Below are 26,369 nucleotides of genomic sequence, written 5' to 3'. Positions count from 1 at the left end.
GTCATTGTGTCCAAAACGCCTATGATGCCGTACCCCATGCTCTATATCTCGATTGATGCCATCAAGCTACCGTGATCCTAGTATGGGCTTGGTTACACTCGAGACTAGCATCCCGCTCGCCTTGCTGGAGTGCAAACCTAGTGGATGCGATCCAACTTGAGCCTGTTCCTGGCAATCTTGTCATCGACCGAATCTGTCTTGCCAGTGATGCGTGTAATGTGCGTGTTCTGGTTATCGACCTCCTCGCCCATCGCGCGACCGAGTTGGTTGAGGTTCTTGGCCATGCCATGAAGTTGGTCTGTTGAAAGAAATCTTTTAGAATGCACGCATCAATGGAATAGATGGGGAGTACGTACCCAAGTTGTTATCGATCTCGTTCTCCATCTCGTCATCCTCCTCGTCAGCCTCGAACTGGAACTTCGAACGTGCAGCCAGCGAGCTCTTGTTGTTGCCCTGTGGACCACCGCCTGTCGCCAGCTTACGCTGAGCTTCGTTTGCGCGGGCTCCGGACTCCCACTTGGCCCGGTTGGTTTGCTCTCGGGTGTCGCGGTCGCGTGCGTGCTGGTCCATGGCTTGTTGCATCTGCTTCTCGCGCTTCGAGTTGCCTGTGAAGGGGTTGGGGACGATGGAGAACATGCTTGCGTTGATGCCTGGAGATGGGTTAGTCATGAATGATACGTGTTGAGGGGTGTGTCCTTACGGGCCAGTTCCTTAGTCTGTCCATTTGCTCTGTCGCTCTGGATAGAGGCAAGGTCGAGATTGCGTTCCGTGCTAGAAACGAGTTAGCTGTGTATAAACGTGTCCAGATCTGTTTGACGTACTTATGAATACGCTCTCCCTGTGCTGCTAGTGTCCCTAGAGTTCCTCGACCGGTTTCCAAGGCCTGCTCAGCTAGACGGAGAGCGTTCCTGGTGCTCGCAACATCTTGCTGCTTCATGAACTTGATCTCCTGCTTTGTGGCGTCGATGTCTTCTTCTTCTTGTTCTTCAGCCGTCAATTGTCGGTCCTCGTATGCTCCGTAGCCACCAGGCGCAGAGCCATAGCCGCCGGGGGCACCAGCTCCGTATCCGCCACCGGGCGTGCTTCCATAGGCACCGCTTTGCCCAAGAGCGCTAGGCTGCTGAGGTGGCTGCGCTTGCTGGCGTTGGGGAGCGTTGCCGAACAGCTCGTTCCTGCCTGCCTCGGTGCTCATGGTGTCGTTGGACGCAGTTCTTCCAAGGCCTCCGTAGCCGCCGGGCCGCTGTGGTGCGCCTCCGCCATAGCGATCGGCTCCATAGCCTGACTGTGCGCCGTAGCTGCCTCCTTGCGCGCCATATCCGCCTGGTCGCTGTCCGTAGCTCTGGCCCGGGCCGGTGACAGCGGGCGTCTTCTCTTGGCGGAAAGAGTTGTCCTGGCCGTCGTTCGAGTACGAGGGGGGTGGTTGTGCGTATGGGTCCTTGCCTACAGGCGCGGCATACGGGTTCTGGGCAGCTGGGCTCTCCTTTCCGCCCTTGTCCTTCTTCTTGGAGAATAGTCCCATGATTCAGGTGTAGAGTTTTCGATGTGGTGAAGAAGACGAGGAGATGAGTCGCGTCTTGTAGGCGTCGACGTCAGGGGTGGGTGCGGTGAGTGCTGACGGGTCGGGGAGCACCAAGGGAATTGTGGGGTGCGTTCCAAGGTTATCGATTGGGCGAGCCAAGGTTCAGGGTCTCGCGGCGGGAACTCGAAAAGTGAATGAAGGAAGGCACGAGATGAAGAGGCGATGCAGTAGTATATGAATGTCACAGGTAGAGGAAGTCGCGTTTGAGCAATGAATGTTTTGCAGCATCTGGTGTTTCAATCATTCGAAGCGCCCAATGCCGCTAGCGAAGGCGGAGCCCTGGGGTGAGTACGCCACCGCTTGTGGCTGAGGGCCGCTTGCAAGGAACCGCTCGAAATAGCTACAAGAGACGTTCCAACCGTGGGTTCGAGTGAAAGAAGGAAAAAATCTGCGTCTTGTTTCGAGAGTGTGTCCTGAGCAGCGAGTTCCAAACTCGAGTGCGAAGATTGGTAGGACTGTCGCATGGTTGGGCCCACATCATTTGGTCCCTGCAGCCGCACTCAGGCACCGCACCTAAATTGGCCCAGTTAAGATCCACCTATACGCATATGTCGAACCCTCCGACATTGTCTGGGTATCTTTCCTCCTGCAATCTATAGCGTGGATAGCTAGCATGTGCAAGACTACGTCGTCCAAATCGCGCTGTCCTCTTCATGTGTGACCTCTCCGTCAGAAGAGGGTAGATCCTCGTGCTCCTCTTTTGTCAAGATCTCGTTACCCGTCACCACGGGGAACGATGTCAAGACGCGGCTAATGTCTCCCCACCATACTTCGCCAAACCTCCGATACCAATCAACTGTAGCCTTTAGACCTTCATCAAAGCTCGTCTTGGGTTCCCAACCCAGGGCGCTCAGCTTGGTCCCGTCTGTCGCATAGCGCTGGTCGTTGAATGGTCGATCTTCCGTATGCTCCACCCATTTCGATAGCTCGGCAGGGGAGTCGTGGGGTATTTCGAATACATCTAGTAGCCTGCAACATATGTCTGAGTTCGATATCTCGTCCTTGGACGCGATGTTGTAGATCTGACCAATGTCGCCTTTGTGAAGTATGGTGTCTAGCGCATCGACAATGTCCCCTGCGTACAGATATCGTCGTGTGGGTGAGCCGTCGCCGTGGAGTAGGAGCTTTTGTTTTCGCTGTAGCAGCATGATGAACTTTGGGATGATCTCTGCATAAGTCAGCTCAGTCTCATTAACCCTAGAATCTAGGATGGCATACTCTCGGGAAACTGATGTGGCCCATATACATTGTTCGCACGAACGGTGATCAGCGGCAGCTTGAAGCTACTCCTGTACGCGCTGACCATCATCTCTGCCGCCGCCTTACTCGCCGAGTATGGGTTTGTAGGAGCCAGTATGCTGGTCTCGCCCAGGTCTGCCGCTCCGGCAGGTACATCGCCGTATACCTCATCTGTCGAGATATGTATGAACCTGTTGACACCATGTTCTCTGGCTCTCTCAAGCAGAACATGGGTGCCATATACATTGGTGTTCGTGAATTCGTAGGAATTGCCAAAGCTAAGGTCGACGTGCGATTGTGCCGCGAAATGGAAGAGCGTGTCGATTTTGTGTTTTCGCAAGACGCGCTTTACGTCCGCCGGTGACGTGATGTCACCCTGCTCGAAGGTGAAATTGGGTCGATCATCGAGGATTCGCGTGTTGTTGAGCGCAGCGCAGTAGTCCAGCTTGTCGAATGATACGACATTGTAGTGTGGGTATGTAAGTACCAGATGCCGTACGAACCAGCAAGCTCTACTCGCTGGTCAGTTGTGATGCATCATAAGGGAGGTTCAAGAGACGCACAGCTCACAACTTCCCGTGCTCTCGTCGCAACGTACATGAAGCCAGCTCCACCAGTTATCAAGATGTTCTTCGCATCAGGTAGAGGCTCGAAGTTGGTGCTGCCAATAAGTATCGGTGCCTGCTTCCATAGCTCCTGCTTTACATGCGACCTCGCATTGAGAACGGTTGACCGTCGCCGGCCTGGTGCTGTTAGCGTCGGGGTTGGACTGTGCCTTGCATTGCATCGTGCAGGTGCCCAGGTGGAGACTCACGCTTTACGCCATTGGTGCCACTGGGCACATAGTGGGCGCTGTCAGAGCCTTGGATGGAACCCATAGTAGCGGTAGCTTCTGTCGTCATCTACCAAGAGTCGTCGAACGCTTGCTTGACATGCTCGAGTTTAACATACAATAAGTTGTACTGGTCACGTATGCGCGCGCTGCTGGCCGCGTGTCTGCGACGAGCGCGATTCAGCACTAACCCGACACGGAGATGCATCCGTCATTGCGCGTTACGTCATCAGAATGGCGAAACTGCTCGACACCAGCTGGGCGAGAACGCTGCACCAACACCGCATATGCCCGCATTCCGATACAGCGAATCGTTGGATCCCGATACATACCACGCATTGGAACTTCGTTGAGCGAAGATTAGCCTTTCCGGCTCCGTAAATACCATATCTACATCACCGAAAGTCGAGCGATCAACGCTATGCATCAGTCTGAGCGAAAGGCGCATACTCTTCTACCTTGAAACCAAAGATCTTTTTCGGCTGGCCAGCGTAGTCTGCTCCACGTGTTTGTAGTTCAACGGAATCCAGTACAGGAGGCATGATAGCGAGTGCGTTACATATACCCCGCTTTTCCCCCAGCCCGTCAACACCTATCTACGCGTCTCGTAGCTTTCGCAGCGAATTGGATATGTCGGCGCGATGCACGTATTGCGGATTACGCATGTCTTTATTTCCGGCCCTCCCGCGAACAGCCAAAGCGGGCTGCCCCACCACGGTAATGTGGGGATGATCCCCCAGTCGTTGCCGTCGATTATCTGTGAAGCAACGGATCTAATCATGTAAAAGGACCAAGTATAAGCAACTCACCTAAGAGCTTTGGTCATCTCTGGCACCGGATTCTCTGCGCACTCCAGCTTTCCGGTTTACTATTGTGCTAATCGATTTCTGTGATTGCGAGCATGTGGGCTACTTATCTTCTTCTTCTGGGCATCATCGCTCTTGTACTAGACTACGGTCGCATGCTGTACCTAAGATGGCGAATGGTAACTGCCTACTCCTTTGCTATTCTCATGTTGGGCCTGTCACTAATATGCCAACAGCCTCCAGGACCATTGCCTTGGCCTATTGTTGGAAATACCTTTAGTCTACCGGAAGAAAAGCCTTGGTATCTCATGGAACAACTATCGAAACACTACAACTCACCGCTCATCACGTTCTGGATCGGGCGGTTAGTTGCACAGCAAACCTAACGTTATAGACTGAGAATAATACGGCATAGGAGACCGACAATCTGGATTAACGACGCATGGACTGCAGATGAGCTTCTCGTCAAGCGAGCAAATATCTACAACTCTAGACCCCGCATGCTGATGTTCGCTGAGCTCATGTCCGGCCAAATGAATCTGCTGCACAAATACACGTACACAAAAGAACAGCGTGAAAGGTTTCGCGACCTTAGGAGAGTTACCCACCAGGGTGTTGGGATACAGCAGGTCAGCATAATACACAGGGTATCATGGTGCTCATACTAACGTTACCAGATAAAACGCCATCGAAGCCTTCAAGACGACGAAAACAAGATAGTAGTATGCGACCTACTCGAGACCCCCGACAAATTCGTAGCTCATTTCGAGCGATACGCTACGAGCGTTGTGTCCATCATCGGCTTTGGACGTCGAATTGGAGACATACAAGATCCGTTAATCACTGAAGTTATCGCTCAGATGCAGACCTCTGCTAAGATGGCCGTCGTCGCCAAGGATTTCCCGCGACTGATGGAGACCTTCCCATGTAATTTTCGAACCCGTTTACTCAAATCCATACTAACAAAGACAGGGCTGGCCAAGTTTCCCAATTGGATGGCTCCCTGGAAGCGTGATACTCGACGTTCAGCAAAGCCCAAATACGGCCGCAATGATTTCTTCTATGCTTTGGCTGAAGAAGCCAAGCAATGTCCAGAAGAAAACTACTCCAAGTATCTGTTTCGCGAAGCACCTCACCTCAATCTTCATCCTCTCGAGATCTCCAATCTCGCCGCTAATCTACTCGGTGCTGGAGCGGACACATCAAGTAGCACTCTACAAACAGCGGTACTGGCCATGCGCGCATTCCCTGAGACCCTTGAACCCGCCTGGGAAGAGCTTGACCATGTAGTAGGCCGATCACGAAGTCCGACGCTCGATGATCATCTTCCATATCTACGCGCTTTCGTCAAAGAAGTTTTCCGTTGGCGTTCGGTCGCAGTGATAGGAGGTACTGCTCATGCACCTACCCAAGATGACTATTACAACGGCTACTATATCGCGAAGGGTACCTGGGTGCAAGGCAACGTTTGGGCGATACATCATAACGAGCGCGAATTTCCCGACCCTGATCGCTTCAATCCAAGGAGATTCCTCGACACGGATGATAAGAGACCGTTTCCTGGTGAGAAGGGATATATGACTTTCGGATGGGGTAGAAGAAGTTGTGCTGGTCAAGCGTTGGCTGAGCAGGGAACGCATCTCAGCATTGCGCGATTGGTGTGGGCATACAAGGTGGAGCCAGAGTTGGACCCAAAGACGGGGGAGGAGGTGCCTGTTGACATCTTCAAATTCACGTAAGTCGTGTTTCGAAACCCCAAGGCTATGAAGCGTTATCGGTACTGACGTTTAGCAGGAGCGGATCGAACTGGCGGCCCCAGCCATTCAAAGTCAAGTTTACACCCAGACACGAAGAGATTAAGCAAACCGTTATCCGAGAGGCGCTGCAAGCACGGCAAGACTTGGCGAAGTATGATCGCGAAACCAAGTACACGTTCAGCACTTTCTACGAGTAGGGATTGGCTGAGATACGATATCATTCATGGATTGTATGTATGCGCCGACTCGCGAGGTTGATCAACTCTCGAAATGGCAAGGTGTCGGGCATTTCCATACACCTTTGCATGACACCCCTGCCAGTGCGGAGAAGACATGGGTTTCTCCTCACTGCCCCACGATGCTAACCTCGCCTGACTCGTAGGTTTCGCTGTATAAGGCTGCGATCCCTTCTTCTCGCAGATGGATACTGGTCAGTCCCTGCGTGGGCAATAATGACAAAACTTCAGGAGACGTCCTTGTGGGCGAACCGCAAATGCTTACTAATATGCGCCGCTGTCGCTATCGCTAGCATGCAGTACGGCATTGATACTGCTGCAGTTGGTGGTCTGCAGGCTATGCCTGGATTTCTGATGGTCTTTGGGTATGAGGACCCGACAAGCCCGCTTGGCTATGGCATTGATGCAAGTCCACATAGCCTATGACATCGCGAAAGTTACTGACGCGCAAGATAGTCGACGGTGCAACAGCTCATGACCTCCTTGCTAAATTTGGGTTCATGCGTATCTGCCATCGCTGCCGGTGTCTTTGGTGGCTACTTCGGTCGCAGGAAGGCCTTGTGGCTCGCATGCATCATATGTCTGGCTGCAGTGTCGGTGCAGATTGGCTCTACCTCCAAGGCCGGTTTATACGTAGGTCGTCTGTTGCTAGGTTTCTCCAACGGCTTCTTTGTCGTATTCTCGACCGTGTACTGTAGCGAAGCAGCACCTGCGCATCTCCGGGAGTAAGTTTCCGGGTCTCTTCGCGGACCATTGATATACTGACGACGAGCAGAATCATGGTCGGACTCTTCTCTTTCTACGTGAATCTCGGAAGCATCATTGGTTCCATCATCGACAACTACACTTCACGCTACCTCTCGAAGCTCTCCTACCAAGTCCCCCTCGCCTGCATGTTCATCGTCCCGGTTCTACTCGGCACAGCGCTGTTCTTCGTCCCCGAGAGTCCGCGATGGCTTCTACATCGCGACCAACATGATGCGGCGCGCAAGTCCCTCGAGCGTCTTCGTTTCGACCATGGCGAAGAACTAGAGTTGGAGTGGGCGGAAATGATTCGTGGCGTAGAAGAAGAGCGTAGGCTTAATCAAAGCTCAGGCTTCTTGGATCTCTTCCGCGGCAACGACTTGAGACGCACACTACTTTGTTGGGGCACAATTGCCAGCCAGTCAGCGAGTGGCGTCTGGTTCTTCATCGGTTATCAGACCTACTTCTTGGCCATTGCTGGGATTACGAAAGCCTTCGAGTACAGCATTATGAACTCCTGTATCGGGTTCATCGGTGTTCACCTTGGTCTTTTCTCCATGAACAAACTCTTTGGCAGAAGGACGATTATGATTGCCGGGGCAATAGCGTGCGGTCTATGTGAACTTGCTTGCGGGATTGCAAGCAGCGTAAAGCCCGACTCGGTCGAGACAGGAAACGTATTGGTAGCGTTCACGGCACTATTCCTGTTCTGCTACAATGCCGGGGTGGGCGTTGCGACCAGTCCCCTAGCGACAGAGCTTGTTAGTTCCAGGCTTCGAGCCTGGACGGTGGGCAGCGCGAATGCTCTTGGATACTTCCTGGCTTGGCTAATCGGCTTTTGCTCGCCATATTTTATCAACCCTCAGGATCTTGACTGGGTAAGTAAGCATGCGATGGAATCTCCTGTCTATGAAACTGACAAGATCTTAGGGACCACAATACACGTACATATGGGCAGCTTCGAACTTCATTTCTGTCGCCTGGTTCTACTTCTTCCTCCCGGAGACGAAAGCGCGATCACTAGAGGAGCTAGATGAGATCTTTGAAGCCAAAGTGGCGGCACGAAAGTTCAAGCTGTATGAGTGCAGGATTGTGGAGGATGCAAAGCATGATGTTTATGGGAAGGAAAGTGTTGAGACAACAAAGCAAGCTGCTTAAGGGACTGTGTGTATTTTTGGCAGGTGTGAACTTAGACGCTGCACACTCTATGTTATTCTGCAGCTTTGCATCCACATCTATTCCTCCTCATTCTCGTGAGGTACTTTCACTCGGATTCTCACGATCTCATCAGCGATCGTGGAAGGGTCATCTGGTGCGGGGAGTTCATAGGACATTTTCCATCCCAGAGAAGGCAGAGCCAATACTTCTTCACGAGTCCGACTGGTATGCCAATGCGACTCCTGAAACCAGTCTGAGATCCATTGCCACGGGATCAATGCCTTCTCATAGCTCGTGAAGTCAGTCGTGGCCTTGTAAGTTTTGTCATCAACGGTGAAAGTAGATGATGTAGCAGTACCACGATCTTCTTTGTGGCTGAAACTCGCGACGGCAAGGGCAGCGATATCTGTGTATTTCATTGCTATCTTGCTTTGGTCAGCGACGAATTGATGGAATCGGATGCAACGGCCTTGGAAGATTGCCCGTTCCCAGGAGAGACCGCATTCGGGAAATGCGAAAATCCCGGCTTCTTCCTCGTTAGCAAAAGCTTCCATCGATAGACCTTGGGGATCATTGCACTTGAAGGTCGGAAATTTGTCGAGACAGTGGGCCAACTCATGGAGCAAGACGTGGGCGAGAAGGAATTGGGGTCCAAGGTTCTGTACGCTAGATGGAGGGGGAGGACCAGAACTATCTGTCACAGTTGTCTCGGAGTCTGGATCGAGCACTTTGCGAAAGAATGAGTGCAGGAGTACGCAAGGACTTGTCGGTGCTCCCCTCTCTGGTCGAAACCGCAAGCCCTCGCCCATCATATCGGCGCAATAAGCCAGCATACCGTTACGTACCTTGGCACTCCTATCCGCTTCGCGCCAATTGCAAAGCCTTAGAACCTCGTTATAAGTCTTGTCATTGGTCGCGCGGTCTGAGAAGGTTGTTCGGAGTTCATCAAAAGCGAAAGTCAATGCCAAATCCATGTCTGTCGGGGTACGGTCGGATGCTTGCACCTTCCAGGTCAAGACGCTAGCTAAGTTGCTAAGCTTCTCCCTCCAGTCGGCCATCAAGACGGAGGGGTGTTCGTTCTGAGAGGTCGAGGTGTAGATTAGTGGTGGCGGTTCATCTCTTACGAAGGTCTGGGAAGGCAACGTCCTGCTTCTCATCTGATGCCAGAAGTAGTCGAGAACTCGTTCGTCTCCCACAAATCGACTCGCAAGTTGCAGACCAGGCTTCATGTTATCGTACATGTTCTGTGAGACGCCAATGAACCGGTCGCGAGCGAAGATTGGTGCAATCTCGTTGCTGAGACTACTTGTACTCGAAGTGACATTGAAGAAGCCTTGTTCTTGTAGATACTGAATCGCTTCTTTGCGCACGTTATCGACATGGCCTTTGAATTCGTGCATGATTGATGAGATACGAATGATCATACTACCTTGTTCCGGGAGCTTTAAGTGTGCTATGGTATGTGTTTGCTCCTAGCAAAGCGTAGGCCTCATGTGCTACCTTTCTCACACTGAACGCAATGATTGCTTTATAGCACCTCATTTTGCCACACCATATGACAGGAAAACAGTTTGAAAAATTGTACGTGTTGAAGGACTGAATACAATCTACTGATTTGCAAGGCAACACCATTTCTACATCGTAATTATATACATGTAGATCGGTACATTTATCCTTATGTATTCGAAACAGGTTCTTGACTAAAGCCATGCCAAAATGCCGAGTGTTGCAGCTACAGCTAGAAGTGTCGCGCCAAGCGCGTGCTCACCCAAATTGCCTGTCGCCGCGTCTTGTTTAATTAGCAAGCTGTGATAGTGATACAGACTTAGATAAGACGGGTGCATACCTTCGACATCGGGAGTCTCCGTTGCTTCAGCGCCATCCCCTTCTGACTCAGTGGTGGAAGGCGACGCCTCAGTGGACTCGGGCGTCTGAGTCTCTGAGGAAGTAGACGGTGTCGATGCGACTCCGGTGTTGGATGATGATATCGCTGAAGTCGAGCTCGCAGACACGACTACACACGGTCCACCAAGGAAAGGGTACGAAGAAGGAGCCATGTCGTTGACGCAGTCAAAGAAATCGCTCCCATTGTCTGCCTCGCACCACTGAGTGCAGTCGTTCAAGATACGGATCTCGGCATCATTGTTGCAACAGGATGTGATGTTGACGTCGTTTGAAGGAACGTTGACCTGGCAGATCTGGCCTGTGAGTCCTGTAGTATTGAGACCATTAGGAGCAATGCCTGGAGAACAAGACGTAGGTGTAGGCAGTGCTTCGCTCGATGGAATCGGAACGAGTGTCGCTGCGACCGAACGGAGTGTTGAAGTCATGGTGTTGGGGAGAGGTACAGTCTCTATAGTGAATGCTGAAGTCATGATGTTGGTTAGAGATTCAGTCTCTGTGAAGAATGCGGAAACTAGGAATGAGCGAAGTAAGAAGGCGAAGAGGAAGAGCACAATACGTTATAATGCTCAAGTATACCTAGGTAGGTAGCAGCGATGCAACAAACGCGACGTCATCTGTCATACTGGAAGCCGACCGACCCGGAACCGTGTCTTGGTATATAGCCAAGACAGAGTAAGGCAGAATGAACATAACATCATCCTTTGTTGTCTCAGTGCATCGCCCACTCTGATGCCGCCTGGGAGCGCGCCAAGAGCGGGCACGGTTAGCGCGGCACTACTGGCGCCTTCAGGTACCCGTGCCTCTCACACCTCTACTTCCAGTTATCCGGCAACCTTGCGATACGGTACGCCCTATTATAGCAAGGCTTGAAATGATGTTGCTTTTGCGATTCAAGAAGAGGTAAGATCGTCGCGGCTTTCGCATCAAACGGAAGGTTGCAGCGTTGCGGCAAAGTTGACGGCTATTATACTACCGACGTTTGTGCTATCTAGACGCGTCCCTGACATGAGCTCTATGTTAAACATCGATTCTGTTTATACAGCGTGCTTATTAGAACAATGAGAGGAGGCTTATTATAATCGTTACACACGATGTTCGATAGCACTCACTGCTTGAGGCTGGCAAACTACAAGAGTGAGCAGCCAAGATGCAGTGTTCGATTGTATCAGCGTGTGCAGCAGTCGCTGTAAGCCGTTTGAGCAACTATGTTTTTGACAGTCAGGGGCTAGTTTACCCGCTTCGTGCTTTTCCATGGGCAACGGCTTCACATACTCCTACCCAAGAGTTGGAGGACGTGAACTGTCGCCGGAAATGAAAGGAAAAATGGAGTTTTCATGTTATCTCGCGCGAGGGTAACATGCCAACAACAGCAATTTCTAATTTATATAAACTACAACTTAGTTCTTTTGTAAATATAGTTTTTATACTGTTTACAAACTACTAAACTAGTAGTTCTATAATCAAGAGATTATCTAAAAACTAAGTTCTCAGCTTCTTAGATTCTCGACTTTGTCTAGTAGTTACTTCATCAATGTAGTATCTATCCTACTATCTATTATCTACAATAACTAAAATAGCGAATTGCTAGACTAGTGGTTCTGTAATGTGCTTCTTATCTTTTCGGTAGAATCTCCAGAACGCCAAATCGTCAGGGCGGGAATTACACAAATCTGCTTCCTACCTTTGTATAGAATTGCGGGATCGGCAAGATACTAGGGCGGCAATCATACAACTCTAATTCCTACCTTTCTGTAGAATTGCCAGAACGGCAAATTGCTAGTGCGGCAATTCTACAAATGTAATCCTGATCTTTCTGTAGATCTGCTAGATCGGTAAGATACTAGAGCGGCAATCCTGCAAATCTAATCCTAACCTTTCTGTAGAATTGGCAGAACAACATAATGCTAGAGCGGCATTCCTACAAATGTCATCCTAGTCTTTCCGTGGAATTGCCAGGACGGCAAATTGCCAGACCAACGAATCCACGAATCTGCTTCTCATCCTTTCTGTAGAATGACCAGAACAGCAGATTGCCAGAACGGCGAATCCACAAATCTGCTGCTCATGCTTTTTGTAGACTTGCCAGAACGTCGAAATGTCAGAACGTCAGATTTCCGAAAAGTCACGCTGCCAAAACGTCAGATTGCCAGAACGTCAGATTGCCAGGACGGCATTTCCTCATATGTATTCCTAACCTTTCAGTACAATTGCCAGAACGTCAAATCGTCAGAACGTTAAATGGCTAGAACGTCAAATCGTCAGAACGACAAATAGCCATAACATCAGGTTGCCAGACCGTCAGGTTGCCAGACCGTCAGGTTGCCAGACCGTCAGATTGCCAGACCGTCAGATTGCCAGACCGTCAGATTGCCAGATCGTCAAACTGTCAGGACATCAGACTGCCAGAACGTCAGACTGCCGGAACGGCAAATGGCCAGAACGGCAAATAGTCAGAACGGCAATTCTGCAATCCGCTCCTAATCTTTTCTGCCTGTGGACGAAAATACCAATTCCTTTTTGTCGCAGAACTCACTCCGGCAAGGCTCTAGACGAGCATTCTACGTAGTTATACCTGGACAGATATAGACAAGCCCGCAAGAAGCTTCCCTACAAGGACGCTTCCCCGCAAAGCTTAAAATACAATGATCACATTTGCTAGGGCGGTAGACTCGTGGAACACGACACTAGTGACTGGCAGCTATGAGCTATACGAGGATGAGGATGTTGAAGTCTTGATTGAAGGGCTAGTCTAAGCTCTTTGTCGCTTGCTCCTACGTGTGCCCTCTTGCTTCATCATGACCACTGGCTGCTCCTTGTCGGGCTCCTTCTTTATACGCTTCCGCTTGGCAGCCTCCTTCTTGGCTGTTGTATGTTTTTGATCTTTTTTGCGTGTGAGGGTAAAAAGAGCTTTTTTTTGGTTGCAGCGGTGCAATGATCGAACGTGACACTACGGTGACGGACAGCAATGAGCTGCCCAGTTGTACGAGGGTAAGGGTGTTAACGTGTTGATTGTAGGGCTGACCTAAGTTCTTTGTCGTTTGGTCCTGCGAGTTCCCTCTTTTTTCACTGTCACAGTCGGCTCTTCCTCAGGCTCCTTCTTTATACGCTTCCGCTTGACGAACTCCTTCTTGACTGTCTCTTCGAGAACAACGTCCTCTTCCTCCTTTTTTACTGTCACCTCTTCCTCCTTGACCTCAACCTTGGCGACAACCCGATCTGAGAATGCCTTGAGGTCCGCCGTGAACAAGACGGAATGCGCCCATCCAGCTTCTTTACCCCACAGCTTCCGAAAGAGGTTTCCAATGGCAGCGTATGTAGCAGCGGTCAAGCTGCTGTGCTTGCCCTTGCCGAACCTGTAGTCTTTCTGCGCAATCTGCCAGACATGGGTGTCGACGGGTACAGACTCGGACCAGCCGAGCCCAAAGAGACACACACAGTCTGCGACCTTTGGACCGACACCGTGGAGGGCAAGAAGCTCCTCATGTGCTTGGCGATATCCTTCTCGACCACCTTCAAGCATCTCTCCAGCGGGCTTCTCTTCTATGCCAAACTGTGGACACTCTGGATTGCTCAGGTCTTCCAGCCACTTTAAACCTTTGTCCTCGGAAACCATTCGCGCAGTCTTCGCGATGTACTTGGCGCGATATCCAAACCCAAGCTTCATGAGATGCGCTTCGACGTCGGGGCCCGAGAGGGCATCGGGTGTGGGGAAGTCGTGGTAGGGTATGTCGTCGATGGTGCCTATATGTGGTCCGTAGTGCAAGCAGAGATTGTGTACCATGCCCGATATGCGACTGATATTGTTGTTGCTACTGCATATGAACCCGATGAGTGCCTCCCAAGCATCTTGTCGCAGGATCCTGATACCCGTGAACTTGGGTGCGCGCTTCTTGAAGTTGGCGTCGGAGGCTGCCCATTGCTCGTACAGCTGGCCAAGATTGGGCGCGAGGTTGAAGTAGTGCTTGATAAGAGCAGCGGTATCGTCTTCTTCGGGGGCGACCGAGGGAGCTTTGGAAGGAGGTGGCGTAGGGAGAGCGGTGGTGACAGGCGGGTATGTGGCGCGATAATGGAGATAGTCGGCATCTTGACGGAGGGAGAGTATGCGGCCATGCAGAGCCATTGACCACACGTCATCAGCTGACTTGCGCCATCTGGTCGCACGTTAGGAGATGTTGCGACTCGAGTACTGAGGCAGAGAAAGATACCTGAATGATTGTCCACATCGCAAAGTCGTGTTGATGCATAGCTCAGTGAGGCTTGTAGGCAGCTTGTGCCACTCAGCAGCGCGTAAAGCCATTGTCGTTATAGTCGCGGTCTGCGCCAGGAGTGAATGATGCATCATGGTCTGGCCTCGGTGACAGGGGTAAGGCGCCAAGGGAACGGCGCGCTAAGGCAGGCCCCGACTTTCTCTCACACGTTTTCCGCGACGGCAACCGCAACCACCGCACAAGCATCGCGTCCTAGAGCCGGGACTGTTGCGAGTTGCTGATTCATCCACTGTTCCTTGATCAGATCTGCTAATTGCAGCTTCTCCCGCCATCTCACTCCCGACAGCAGCAGCATCTTACGCGGCTGAACACACGACGGCGCAAGAGCTCCTAGCAGCCACAACCGCCCACTATGAACGGCGATAGCTATTCCAGAGGTAAGCGAGTCTATCAGTACACGTACTGACTAGTGCACAGCTCCCAGAATCAAGACTAACAAAAGCAGACGGTGGCCGATCCAGCGGATCGCGCAACTACGTGAGTGCCGACACTCGTCGCGACAAAAGCGAGCGTACGCTGACTGAACAGTCCTCGAGAGATGACCATCGCGATCGCGGCGAACGGGGCGACCGTGGTGGCGACAGGCGCCGCCGTCGTTCTCGCTCCCCACGCCACGGCGGAGGCTCCCGCCGCGACTACGAGGTCGACACGTACTCTTCCAGCCGCGACTACCGTGAGCGCGAGCGCGAAGACACATACGCCCGCCGTGAGCGTCGCGATGACCGGGGCGAGCGTGGAGCAGAACGTGGTGCCGAGCGCGGTGCCTGGGGCGATTCCTACTCCCGACGCGACCGACCTCGAGGAGGAGACCGCGACCGTGACGACGACCGTGGCCACCGACGGGAACGCGGAGACCGCAACGAAAGGGGCGGCGACCGATTCGGAGGCGAAGAGCGCAGAGGCGGACGGGGAGGACGCGATGGAGGCTTTGGCGGCGGACGTGATAGGATGCGTGCGCAAAAAGAGGAGTCTCCGCCATTCAACAAGCCGCGCGAGGCCACACCAGACCTTACTACCTTCACAAACATCCAGAAGCGCGAGCGTCGCATGACGCAATGGGACATCAAGCCTGCAGGCTACGAGAACATCACCGCCGAGCAGGCCAAGCTGTCGGGCATGTTCCCGCTGCCGGGAGCTCCTCGCGCTGCGCCAATGGACCCGTCCAAACTCGCCGCTTTCATTTCGCCCTCCGCAGGAACCGCCACCGCTGCCGCCCTTGCAACATCTGGCGCGAAGCAGTCGAAGCGTCTCTATGTACACAACCTGCCCCAGGGCTGCACTTCCCAAGAGATTATGGAGTTCTTCAACAACCAGCTCAATGGTCTCAACGTGGTTTCTGGCAACGACCCCTGCCTATCAGCCCACATTGCTACCAGCAAGGAATACGCTGCATTGGAGTTCAAGGCAGCCGAAGACGCGACCCTCGCCCTCGCTATGAACGGCATTTCCATGCGCGATGACGGAGGCGCACCTGATAGGTCGGGTTTGTCTATCCGCCGTCCCAAGGACTACATTACTCCCACCGCCGACGAGAACGCATACCCGCCTGGCGACGAGGTTTCATCTGTTGTCAAGGACAGCCCCAACAAGCTGAGCATTGTCAACATCCCCACCTACATCGAGGAGGAGCAGATTCGAGAGCTCGTCGAGACCATGGGCAAGCTCAAGGCCTTCACTTTGGTCAAGGACACCGGCACCGACCAGCACCGCGTAGGCATCCTCCTAATCCACCGAATCCACTGAACTAACTCAGCCCAGGGTATTGCATTCTGCGAGTATGCTGACAACGGAGTTATCGACGCCGTTATCGAAGGTCTCAACGACATCCCACTCGGTGATGGTAACCTCAAGGTTTCGCGCGCAACTGTTGGACTTCAGCAGACGACTGGTCTCGACGGTGGAGTTGGCGCCATCTCAATGTTGGCAGGAGCCAGCGCTGCTGAGAACCACGAGCACAGCCGTGTCATCTGCCTGATGAACATGGTCACCTCGGACGAGCTGCTCAACGATGATGAATACGAAGGTAAGCTCGGCAACATCACTGGAAACATTGCACACTTCTAACATCGCACAGAAATCAAGGAAGACATCGAAGAGGAGTGCGGCAAGTACGGACCCATCATCGAGACCAAGATCCCCCGCCCCGCCGGTGCCCGCGTCAACCTCGGTGTTGGCAAGATCTACATCAAGTACAAGGATACAGAGTCCGCGCAGAAGGCTATCAAGGCGCTTGCCGGTCGTCAGTTCTCCCGGAGAACGGTTGTCGCGACAGAGTTCTCTGAGGAGGGCTTTGACGTTGATGCCTGGTAGATTTGAGATTGTTTGAGTTGCGCGTTCGACTTCTTCGGGTTGTTGCAGTTGCACGCCATTATTGCCGCGTTGAGGAGTACCAAAAAGAGAGAGTGAAGCTCAGCATTTGTACACTAATTTGGTTCCAGGGGATGTTAGTATGCCCATCGCTGAGATGGTACGAGTATGTGATCGTATCTTGAATACCTAGGCTAGATAGAGTGCCAGAGTGCGCTCAAAGTAGCTTGCCTAGATATCACACCGCATTGTTATTGCACTCGATGAATTTGCCATGTGAACACTGTTTACCGATGAAAAGGTGGTGGCCTTAACCGCCTACGGCAACGTTGGACCGCCCGTGGGATGATGATGAATAGAAGCTAATTCCGCCTTAATGCCGTAGCTGCCGTCGCTAAGCCCGACGCTACTGAAGATCAGAGAATCGTTTGGTCCGTCACGGTCCTATGTGGTTCGTCGCACTCCACAGTAGCTTGTTTTGGCGTGAGTCTCAAGGATGCTACGCAGGAAGGTCTGGAACTCGGTGATATCATATCCCAAGAATATACCCTCTCGGTGCGGGACGGAGAGATTGAAAGCGAACCCCCGCGTGCCGTCAAGGTGCGCGCTTGCCCTAGTCAAGCGCGACCTTCAAGCCCACCGTGATATCACGACGTTAAAAGCGCAGGACCGCCCTCAACATCGAAAAGCTTCATCACCTATTCAGACCAATACATCCCAGGCTCGTAGCCCAACAACCATCATGGCGAGCATCAGGCGTTTCTTCTACTCCCAACTGTTTGTTACGCCACCCAAGCCCACCGGCGACCTAACTGGCAAGACTGTCGTCGTCACTGGTTCTAATGTCGGTCTTGGAAAGGAAGCCGCACGTCACTTCACCCAGCTCAACGCCTCCACGGTCATTCTCGCCGTGCGCTCCATCGAGAAAGGCGAGGCAGCGCGCAAGGACATCGAATCAACCACAGGCCGCAGCAATGTAGTCAAAGTCATGCAACTCGACATGTCATCCTACCAGTCCGTCCTCGATTTTGCCCAGAAAGCAAGCAAAGAGCTCGAACGAGTGGACATCGCAGTCCTCAACGCCGGCGTTACCCGCGCCGCATGGGAAGTCTTCGAACAAGACGAGTCTACCATCACCGTGAACGTCGTTTCTACCTTCCTGCTGGCTTTTGCGTTGTTGCCTAAGCTTAAAGAAACGGCAAGCAAGTTCAACATGAGACCCACGCTTACCATTGTGAGCTCTGAGGTGCACGAATGGGCGACTTTCGACGAGAGGAAAGCACCCGAGGGCAAGCTCTTCGAGAGACTGAACGAGAAGGTCGTTAATGGGAAGGATGTTAGCCTAAACAACCGGTATCAAGTTAGCAAGCTACTCGAGGTACTCTTTGTCCGCGCATTCTGCGAGCGATACCCCGAATCGCAAATCCCAGTCACCGTCAACCTTGTTAACCCTGGCTTCTGCCACTCGTAAGTCTACTGCATTCCTCTTCACTGCCTGTCTCAAGCTAATCTTTTGAAAGCGAATTCGGTCGCGAAAATGGAATCGCCCTTGCGATTGCACGCTTACTGCTTGCGCGGAAAACGGAAGTCGGATCGAGGACTCTCACGCACGCTGGTATATCGGGTGTTGAGACGCATGGGAATTATCTCAGTGATTGTGAGATTACTGAACCGAGCCCGTACGTGCGGAGTGAGGAGGGGAAGAGGGATCAAGAGAGGGTTTGGAAAGAGCTGACGGCGAAGTTGGAGGGTATTAAGGCTGGGATTACAGAGAGCTTTTAGGGCGGTGATACAATGAATCTGCTTTTGAACTACATGAGCTGCAGTCAGTGACGCACAAAGCTCACTTCGACTGGCACAGAAACTCTTGGTTGGGTATTTTCGCCTGTGTTTTTGAGTTAACCCCTTGCAAAGTCCCGACATTCACCAGTTCTACGCACACACACGCTCAACTGAGAGCTCAGGTCTATAGCCATGGCCACCGGTATGAATACTGACTACCCCGTCGTGCCGATTCAAAGATATCTCGATGCTGTCGAAGACATGGCCGTACCGTCTAGACGCACACAGGGTATCGGCCGCGCATATATTCGTCCACCGTTGTCGTTGTTCGAGCAACTTCCGTTGGAAATTCGTCAAGAGATTTATGGATGGCTCGGCTTCCCCATCGGCGGCAAAGTATGGGAGCCTATTGCCACGAAGCAAGGTGGAATGTGTGTACGCCCGACTCTACAATATATCCTCTTCCCAAGGTGGGATTTGTTCCCAGAGGGTTTTTATGATATTAAGTATGCGACTACTCATTCACCAATACAAAAAAGGTGGGATTGCGTGGAAGAGGTAAATCACACGAGAGCAACTCGTACGTCACTAAAGCTCTGCAGCTATTCAGTTGGCGGTCTGGACTTCTATTCGTCTCTACAGGCATTCGACGCGAACTTTGGGATACGATTTTCCAGAGCATCGACGTAGTGTTTGGTTTCCAAGTCAGCAGCAAGGCTGTTCATTTCAGTGACCCACACGGAGGAGGGAACTACGGCAATGATCGACCGAGGTAAGCTTACCACATTGCCTAAATCACTAGTATTCGAGTCTGACCTTTCAGGGGCTTCTATCGCATGCACCTCCGGGATGAGCAATTTGCCAATCTGACCAAGATCACTCTCACCGAGAAATGCGGTCATACATATTCCATTGACAACCCTCATCGCATGGCCAAAGTATCACCCCGCTCTATACTAGTTCGCCAAGCGCATTCCGTACGATACATCGCAGATCACTGTCGCTTCCTTGTCTCCTTCCGGATACAACCTTACCTCCAAGGCTCCGTGACTTGGAGTTCACGTAAGCGCCGTGGTCTTCGTGGCGTTGCGCCAAAGTCTACAGAAGCTCTCATCCAGGCCATCGTATACCTCGTAGAGACGTGTGAGCATCTAGAGACCATCTGCATCCGATACGTAATCGAAGTTCACGAGACAGAGGACTGTTACCTGGATCAGAGGCTGTGCGAGGACTACTTCAGCGATTCGTGCAAGTGCCGGGAGCGAGACTATGAGTTTCTAGTACCAGAAATGGGTTACGTGGAACGTCTAGAGTGGGCAGAAGAGTGGACAAGGGATCATCTTGATTGGTTGCGGATGCAGAATCCAGAGTGGGAAACGTTGTAGCCTCGCGACGTTTAACGCAGGTGATGATTGTGTGTAATATCCCGGAAGACGTCAAATACTCGGAACAAAGCTATAGCATGGAGCTTCAACTACTCCTACATACACTCAATGACTTAATGTCCTGAAGAACGCTTGTATCGCGCGCCAGCCTAAATTCATCTCACTGCCGGTTGCTTGTCCTCACAAATCTATCTGAGCCGCAGGTCTCGCGATGTTGGTGCGCCAGGTGTGCGCATTCACTGGGTTCTTCTGGTAGACATTGACTTCGAAGAACTTGTTGTGAGCCGCACACCTGAAGTTCTTATACCTAAAATGCTGTTATTCACAAATAGCGTCAATTCATTGTCTTCGCTCCACTCACGTGTTCACCTTCTCGAAGTCTGCATCAATGAGCCATTGCTCAGTCACCTCAGCGAATGTGATATCAGAACCAGTAACAAAATATCTCTTGCTATCCAGTGGGCCGTACTTAGTTTGTTTGACAACTTGAACTGCGAATGTAACGTTGGTCGCTAGCGGCCCAGTACCAGTGTCGCTTGCTTTGGGGTAATTTGCCCAGTCCATGAAGATCTCGAACTTGGATTCGTGGGACAGATAACGGTTCCTATATCCCTGGATATCTGAGCAACAGAAGATCGAAAGCATGACAGGTAAGCAAATTGGATATCCGTTATAGTAAGCGGTTTCTGTGGCAGGGTAATGAGCTTCGCAAATGATGTGTCGCTCTTATAGTTGCGCAGTGTTTGTTAGCGACTGTCTCACAGCAGATATGAACAATGAAGGCCCATTACGTGCAGTTTGTATCACTGGTTCTTGCGACTATGGCATAGTTGGTGAGAAGGTAAGGCTCAATTCGTCTATACTACACAAACTACAACTAAAGGGTATCGTCTCATCTAATCATAAACTCCTAGTTCTTGAGCACGTAACGGTACCTGGGAAGGCCCTTCTCAAAGTCAACGATGACATCGTTGGCCTCGGACATAGGCCTGACCTGAACCCAAGCCTTGAGGTTGGTCTTCTTGGCCAACTCCAACATGTCGCGGATGTGCTGCCTGGTACCGATCAAGCTACCAGCGATCTTCAAGTTCTTGAAGATGAGGCCCATGGGGGAGAAAGAGGGCAATGGGTCGTCGGGAGCGCCGAGCTGAACGAAAGTACCGTTGACGTCGAGGAGGTTGAGGTACTGGTCGAGAGGGAAACCACCGGAGATGGTGGAGATGATGATGTCGAGGCCGGCGGCGTTCTTGTTCATCCAGTCGGGGTCCTCGCCGGTAGCGATGAACTTGTCAGCACCGAGCTCGAGAGCATCGGCCTTCTTGCTGGAGGAACGGGAGATGGCAACGACCTCGTCGCATCCGAGAGCCTTCGCGAAGAGGAGGGCGAAGTGACCGAGACCACCAATACCGACGACACCGACGCGCTTTCCTGGGCCGGCACCGTATGAGACGAGAGGGTTGTAGACAGTTACACCACCGCACATGAGGGGGGCGGCGAACTCTGAAGGAAGACCATCGGGGATGGGGATGGCGAAAGCGGCAGGTCCACGCCAGTTCTTTGCGTAACCACCCATGGCCTTGTCACCAGTGCTGTACTTGGCGTTGTAGGTCATGACGAAGCTGTTGCAGTTGCTCTCCTGCTTGGTCTTGCAGGGCCTGCATCCCTCGCAGCAGTCGCTCTGAGCACCAACACCAACGCGGTCACCGACCTTGAGGTCCTTGACATCGTCTCCTACACGGGTGACCTTTCCGATGATCTCGTGACCGACGACGAGGGGGTAGTCTGAGGGGCCCCAGCCGGAGCGGAGAGTGTGGATGTCGGAGCCGCAGACACCGCAGTGGCTGATCTCCATCTCGATGTCGGTAGACTCGAACTTCTTGGGGGTGTAGTCACCCCATTGCATGTTGCCATCGGCGGCGGAGGGGTCGTGGGCGACCCATCCCTTGAAGTCTGGTGAGGAAGACATGATTGTTTGGTGACGTTACTGAATCGAGGGAGAGTGATAAGTAGTTGTGAGTGAGGTTAGGATTGTTTGATGAGATGCAGAACCTACTACTACTTCTCGTCAGTCTTATACCTATACACATTTTCTAGAAGTTTTCCAGCATTTGTAATACATCAAGAGACGGTATGAGGTTGCCGTTTCGTTATCCTAGTGTTTTGCTCTTTCGCCGATCTACGCCGACGGCATCGGACCCACTTTGACGACGTTTTTGAGCCTCAAGCGGTGCGTGCGCACCATATCCGTTAAACCCGCCCTCACCGGTCCGATAAGGGTATGGGTCTGAGGCGACAAGACTGCAAAACTCTCGGACGAGGCTCGCGGTGAAGACGTCAATCTGGAGCCAGTCCCGTAACGTGTATCATCGATCTGCCGCGACACGTGGAAAGCTCAAGGAGGAAGGCGTTTCGCGCAGCGCTAATCTAGCTCCCGTTGACGTGTCGGGATTTAGAATCGGTTCGAATCTTTCTGTGCTTCTAGACCTGGTGGTGTTGTTATGTCAACATCTCAGAGATCTCCCTTTGCGTTGACCGCCAGGCTGAACACGCGCGCTTTCTTCAACATACAACCCACCTCATGCCATTGTCTCATGCACTTGGCCTGACACTACCGGTTTTTTTATCTCTCAGAAAGGGCCGGGGTTGTCATGCACAAGATCGTGTGACCGGAAGTTGCATCATGACAAGTTAGCATATCAGGGACCAATTGAAGTAATCGCAGATCTCAAGGAAAGACACTGCAGTTTTATTAGCGGAGAGGTTCCTTCTCACCATGCAAGTTTCTCCTTTATCCACTCAAGACCTTTTTTCAGCGCATGCTTCGCTTCTTCGTACTCTTGCCACTGAAGATTCACTTCGGCCCTTTTACGTTCAAGCGGTTCGCGTCCTGGTATCGAAAGCCTTGCGTCATAGGTTTCGGCGCCATTATCGAGTTTGATCTTGATGATGCGCTCCTCTTCGACATGACCGCAAAGGAGATCCCATACATGTTTCGTCACTTTGTCGAGTAAGAGTGTTGGTTTGTTGTCTTCGTATCGACAGATAATTGGCAGCTTGATGGAGAATCCGGAAGTGCGAGACCTCATCTCCAGGGGTAGTGTTCGTTCTCCGAAACCATGTTCGGAGCCATATAACGCCTCATCCAGGGCCTTGAGCGCACTTGTCCTCATAGACACTGTAAGCTTTTTTAGAGACATAGAAGATTAGCTAGCCAGAGTATGTGTGTAGAAGTTGATTGTGAGTTGCTTCGCGCAGATGACAAGGATCTTAGGTACTGTGTATTTTGCTTACCGGTAAGCAAGCCCAAAATTGCGCTGAAGTCACGCCTGCGGTTAGAGTGACCGTGCAAGAACCTTTCACAGTCGCTCAATGACAAGTCATATGTAGCTTGATGGAATCCTTGAAGGCGTGAGTTGGGCAGCGCCACGACTGCACCACGAGGCGTTTTAGCGTAGCACTTCCAGGCGCTGCGTCCGCGGGTATGTGAAGCATGGCGGTGAATTCTGGATACCAATATAAGAATATCAACAAAGTTAACAAGCTGCTGATAATGTAGCGATGAAGAACAATGGCTATGTTGAATTGCAGCTGTTGCATCGTGAAGATTGTTGGTGTTGAGATCTCGGGAGACATGGGCCGAAGCGGAAATGACGTCTAGCGTCTTGGCAGTCGTCATAGCCCAAACTATCGACAATTCCAGGGAAACCACGATGCCCTTCTACAGTCCCGAATGCGAACGTGTGACGTTTGGAGTCCACGCGGAAACGAGCATTATGGGGTCAGTATGGACGAAGTGCAGCGGGCAGCATTGTGAGCAGTTGAGCCCATGTCTTCAGATGATTGAGACAACGGCCACGGCTACGAGACATCAACAAGACCGCCTTCTTCACTGTGTCTAGGTGACTGTATAGTCTTTGCATGTGCGACAAACAGAGAGTTTAGGTTTCACATCATGGACGCCAGAACAAAGAAACCAACACTTATTTCATTGACAATGTATGCCCGTTGGAGCCTTACTCAAAATCTGACAACACCATCTCTCCCCGTCAATATTCGCGGTGCGCGAGTCGGAATTGGACGAATTGACTATCGACACGACCCCATCACGTGGAGAACATGGCGCCTGTCGAACCCTTGACCGATGAGCATGCCGTAGGCGACCAGACTGAAGCTGATGCGGTCTCTGTCATTAGCGATGATGAAGACATTGGAGAAGACGCGCGTAAAGATGTCCCGCTACCACCAGAAGTCAAACGCGGACCTAAAGATGAGCCTTTCGAAACTCTTAAGCACAAAGCTTCACAGCTCATCCTCGATCTTTTTCCTGGTTACTGCGCCCGAGACGTAAAGATCGAACGCATGCAAGACGGAGAAAACAATCGCTTCCTCAGCGTCACGCTTTGCAAGATCCCACCCAAGGCGCCATGGTACACTACTCAGAGAATTCTTGAGCTACTTCAGCCATGTCTTACAGGTCGGCCGACACGTCAAAATAAGCGAAAGCGTCTTGTTCTCCGCATACCACACCATCCTGATCAACACATGCACCATCAAGCTGTGATGCTAGCGTATCTAGGCCTGAAGCTCGAACATCCAGTCCCCAAGATTGTCACCTTCGATCCGACCGCAGATAACGCGCTAGGTCGATCATACATGCTCCAAAAGCGGCTGCCTGGCCAACGCCTGAACGTCCTCTGGCCAACGTTGAACCAAGCCCAGCGACTCAGTGCCGTGCGAGCCATCTCCACCATGCTGCTAAATGTAAGGAAGATAAGGAACAAGTGCCCTGGTCCCATCGGCATCCGCAACACGACCCGGGACCTTAAGCACGATTTCGTCAGCACAGAGCCGATACCCGTTCCCCGTTTCCGAAACATCAACCACCAAGTAGGCTTTAATGTCGCAATTTCAGAGCCGCAAAGCACGAAAGACTTCTTGCTCGATCTCTGTGCTCGCCAGCGTGCACATGCGACTGCTGCGAAACAACCTGGTGGCAAAGAAGTCTGGGTTAGGATCGTCAAAGTGATTGAGACATTACATGAGTCCGGCCTCATCCAGGATTCTTCACCGTTCTACTTCTACCATGGCGACTTCCATGCACGCAATCTTCTCGCCTCTGTCACTTCGGAGTCAGAAATAGCGATCACTGGAATTGTAGGCTGGGATTCTGCGCTATTTGCGCCGGCTTTGATGAGCACGCGCGCCCCATTCTTCCTATGGAGTGGCAATGTTGGCGAAAGAGGCGAGGAAGGCGGTGCGTTGGTCGAACCGGAGGGGGCGGATTTGTTGGAGGCTAAGCGTGCTTTCGAGGGTGTTGTGGGCGACAGCTTTCTGAAGGAGGCTTACTCCCCAGCGCTGATTCTCGCGCGCCGGTTGTGGCGCTTTCTGGTTACTGGTTTCACGAATGGTGCAGATATCTTTCTTGCGGAGGAGATTGTTGAGGAGTTCGAGAGCTTACACTCATCAGCGTAGGCTGGGTGTGGATGAGCAGTAAGGAGCTATCGTGACGTAGGGTCAAATTATTCGCCGATACGGTGGTAGCCGGTTAGAAAAACTCCAATTACGTGGTTTAATAGTAACGCGCTGCGATTGTACTAGGTGTTGACTCGGCAGCAAAGATAAAGAGGCTTCCTTCTCTGCAACGAGGTCGCTATGCCATCGCTTCCACCCCATATACAGGCATTCAGATTGGTATACTTACATTCAGTCATCATCGCGCTCCTTGAGGACAGCAGTCCTGCGATCAAGATCATACGCGTCGTCGTATGTATCGAAGAAAGCGGGTTTTGGGATACCCTGTAGTTGGTGGCCACACGATTGCCAGCTATTCGATACCCAGCCATCTGGACAATAGAGGTGCTGCATGTACTCATTCGCAATCTCTTCATTCGCTGTAGGCCATGCTTCAATAAAAGCTGGTAGAACTGTACACGTATAGTCAGTACGCGGAACGAGACATGCCAGTTGTGGGGTTGGCCTTACTATCTCCATGAGTGCGAACTTTGATGACAAAGTCAAAGTGAATCCCGCATTGTCTGCACTGGATGGCATATTCGTGGAAGTTGAAGTGTGCGTCAATCTCCGTCTCTGAGACGTCATGATTCTCGCCCAGCACATACATTATGATGCCAAATTTCTGAAGACGAATGCTGCCACTCTGACATGCATCAAGTAGTCTTTGGACATGTGGATCGCATTGAGGTCGTTCATACCGCAAGTCAAACACGCCTCGCCCGCCGCAAGAGTCCCAGCCCTTGCTGAGTACGAGTGTTTCCAGACCCATTGGCAGAAGCTTGTCGAGACTTCGCTCTTCCGGCTTGTCGAGAGGACCTTGCGTGGGTTAGCAAGTTACAGATCAATGACGGGTATTG

At 51.9% G+C, this 26,369-nt stretch overlaps 9 protein-coding genes across 9 annotated transcripts; 5 read left to right on the top strand and 4 right to left on the bottom strand.

The window, feature by feature from the left end:
* Positions 1-137: 137 nt before the first annotated feature.
* J4E92_006875 (uncharacterized protein) lies at positions 138-1,519 on the bottom strand (the record flags this gene model as incomplete). The annotated part of the gene is made up of 4 exons (XM_051498240.1): positions 138-298; positions 357-650; positions 701-771; positions 822-1,519. The coding sequence occupies 4 exons, from the start codon at positions 1,517-1,519 to the stop codon at positions 138-140; spliced, it is 1,224 nt and encodes a 407-aa protein (XP_051351966.1).
* A 683-nt stretch (positions 1,520-2,202) lies between these two features.
* J4E92_006874 (uncharacterized protein) lies at positions 2,203-3,696 on the bottom strand (the record flags this gene model as incomplete). Its single annotated transcript, XM_051498239.1, has 4 exons — positions 2,203-2,747; positions 2,798-3,330; positions 3,417-3,561; positions 3,633-3,696. 4 exons carry the CDS (start codon positions 3,694-3,696, stop codon positions 2,203-2,205), a joined length of 1,287 nt encoding a protein of 428 aa, XP_051351965.1.
* Positions 3,697-4,962: 1,266 nt separating this feature from the next.
* J4E92_006873 (uncharacterized protein) lies at positions 4,963-6,410 on the top strand (the record flags this gene model as incomplete). Its single annotated transcript, XM_051498238.1, has 4 exons — positions 4,963-5,085; positions 5,134-5,383; positions 5,429-6,191; positions 6,251-6,410. The coding sequence occupies 4 exons, from the start codon at positions 4,963-4,965 to the stop codon at positions 6,408-6,410; spliced, it is 1,296 nt and encodes a 431-aa protein (XP_051351964.1).
* Positions 6,411-6,923: 513 nt separating this feature from the next.
* Positions 6,924-8,351, top strand: J4E92_006872 (uncharacterized protein; the record flags this gene model as incomplete). Its single annotated transcript, XM_051498237.1, has 3 exons — positions 6,924-7,174; positions 7,225-8,071; positions 8,124-8,351. 3 exons carry the CDS (start codon positions 6,924-6,926, stop codon positions 8,349-8,351), a joined length of 1,326 nt encoding a protein of 441 aa, XP_051351963.1.
* A 77-nt stretch (positions 8,352-8,428) lies between these two features.
* On the bottom strand, positions 8,429-10,206 carry J4E92_006871 (uncharacterized protein; the record flags this gene model as incomplete). The annotated part of the gene is made up of 2 exons (XM_051498236.1): positions 8,429-9,793; positions 10,198-10,206. 2 exons carry the CDS (start codon positions 10,204-10,206, stop codon positions 8,429-8,431), a joined length of 1,374 nt encoding a protein of 457 aa, XP_051351962.1.
* Positions 10,207-14,876: 4,670 nt separating this feature from the next.
* On the top strand, positions 14,877-16,834 carry J4E92_006870 (uncharacterized protein; the record flags this gene model as incomplete). Its single annotated transcript, XM_051498235.1, has 5 exons — positions 14,877-14,901; positions 14,970-15,001; positions 15,053-16,234; positions 16,283-16,547; positions 16,599-16,834. 5 exons carry the CDS (start codon positions 14,877-14,879, stop codon positions 16,832-16,834), a joined length of 1,740 nt encoding a protein of 579 aa, XP_051351961.1.
* A 739-nt stretch (positions 16,835-17,573) lies between these two features.
* Positions 17,574-18,613, top strand: J4E92_006869 (uncharacterized protein; the record flags this gene model as incomplete). The annotated part of the gene is made up of 2 exons (XM_051498234.1): positions 17,574-18,298; positions 18,352-18,613. 2 exons carry the CDS (start codon positions 17,574-17,576, stop codon positions 18,611-18,613), a joined length of 987 nt encoding a protein of 328 aa, XP_051351960.1.
* Positions 18,614-20,908: 2,295 nt separating this feature from the next.
* On the bottom strand, positions 20,909-21,964 carry J4E92_006868 (uncharacterized protein; the record flags this gene model as incomplete). Its single annotated transcript, XM_051498233.1, has 1 exon — positions 20,909-21,964. The coding sequence occupies one exon, from the start codon at positions 21,962-21,964 to the stop codon at positions 20,909-20,911; it is 1,056 nt and encodes a 351-aa protein (XP_051351959.1).
* Positions 21,965-24,145: 2,181 nt separating this feature from the next.
* J4E92_006867 (uncharacterized protein) lies at positions 24,146-25,470 on the top strand (the record flags this gene model as incomplete). Its single annotated transcript, XM_051498232.1, has 2 exons — positions 24,146-24,150; positions 24,192-25,470. The coding sequence occupies 2 exons, from the start codon at positions 24,146-24,148 to the stop codon at positions 25,468-25,470; spliced, it is 1,284 nt and encodes a 427-aa protein (XP_051351958.1).
* Positions 25,471-26,369: the final 899 nt, after the last annotated feature.

The sequence above is a fragment of the Alternaria infectoria genome (genome assembly GCF_024043175.1).
Source record: "Alternaria infectoria strain BMP 0036 chromosome Unknown scaffold_10, whole genome shotgun sequence".
Taxonomy (NCBI): Eukaryota; Fungi; Ascomycota; class Dothideomycetes; order Pleosporales; family Pleosporaceae; genus Alternaria; species Alternaria infectoria.
This window is presented reverse-complemented; position numbering and strand designations above follow the sequence as displayed.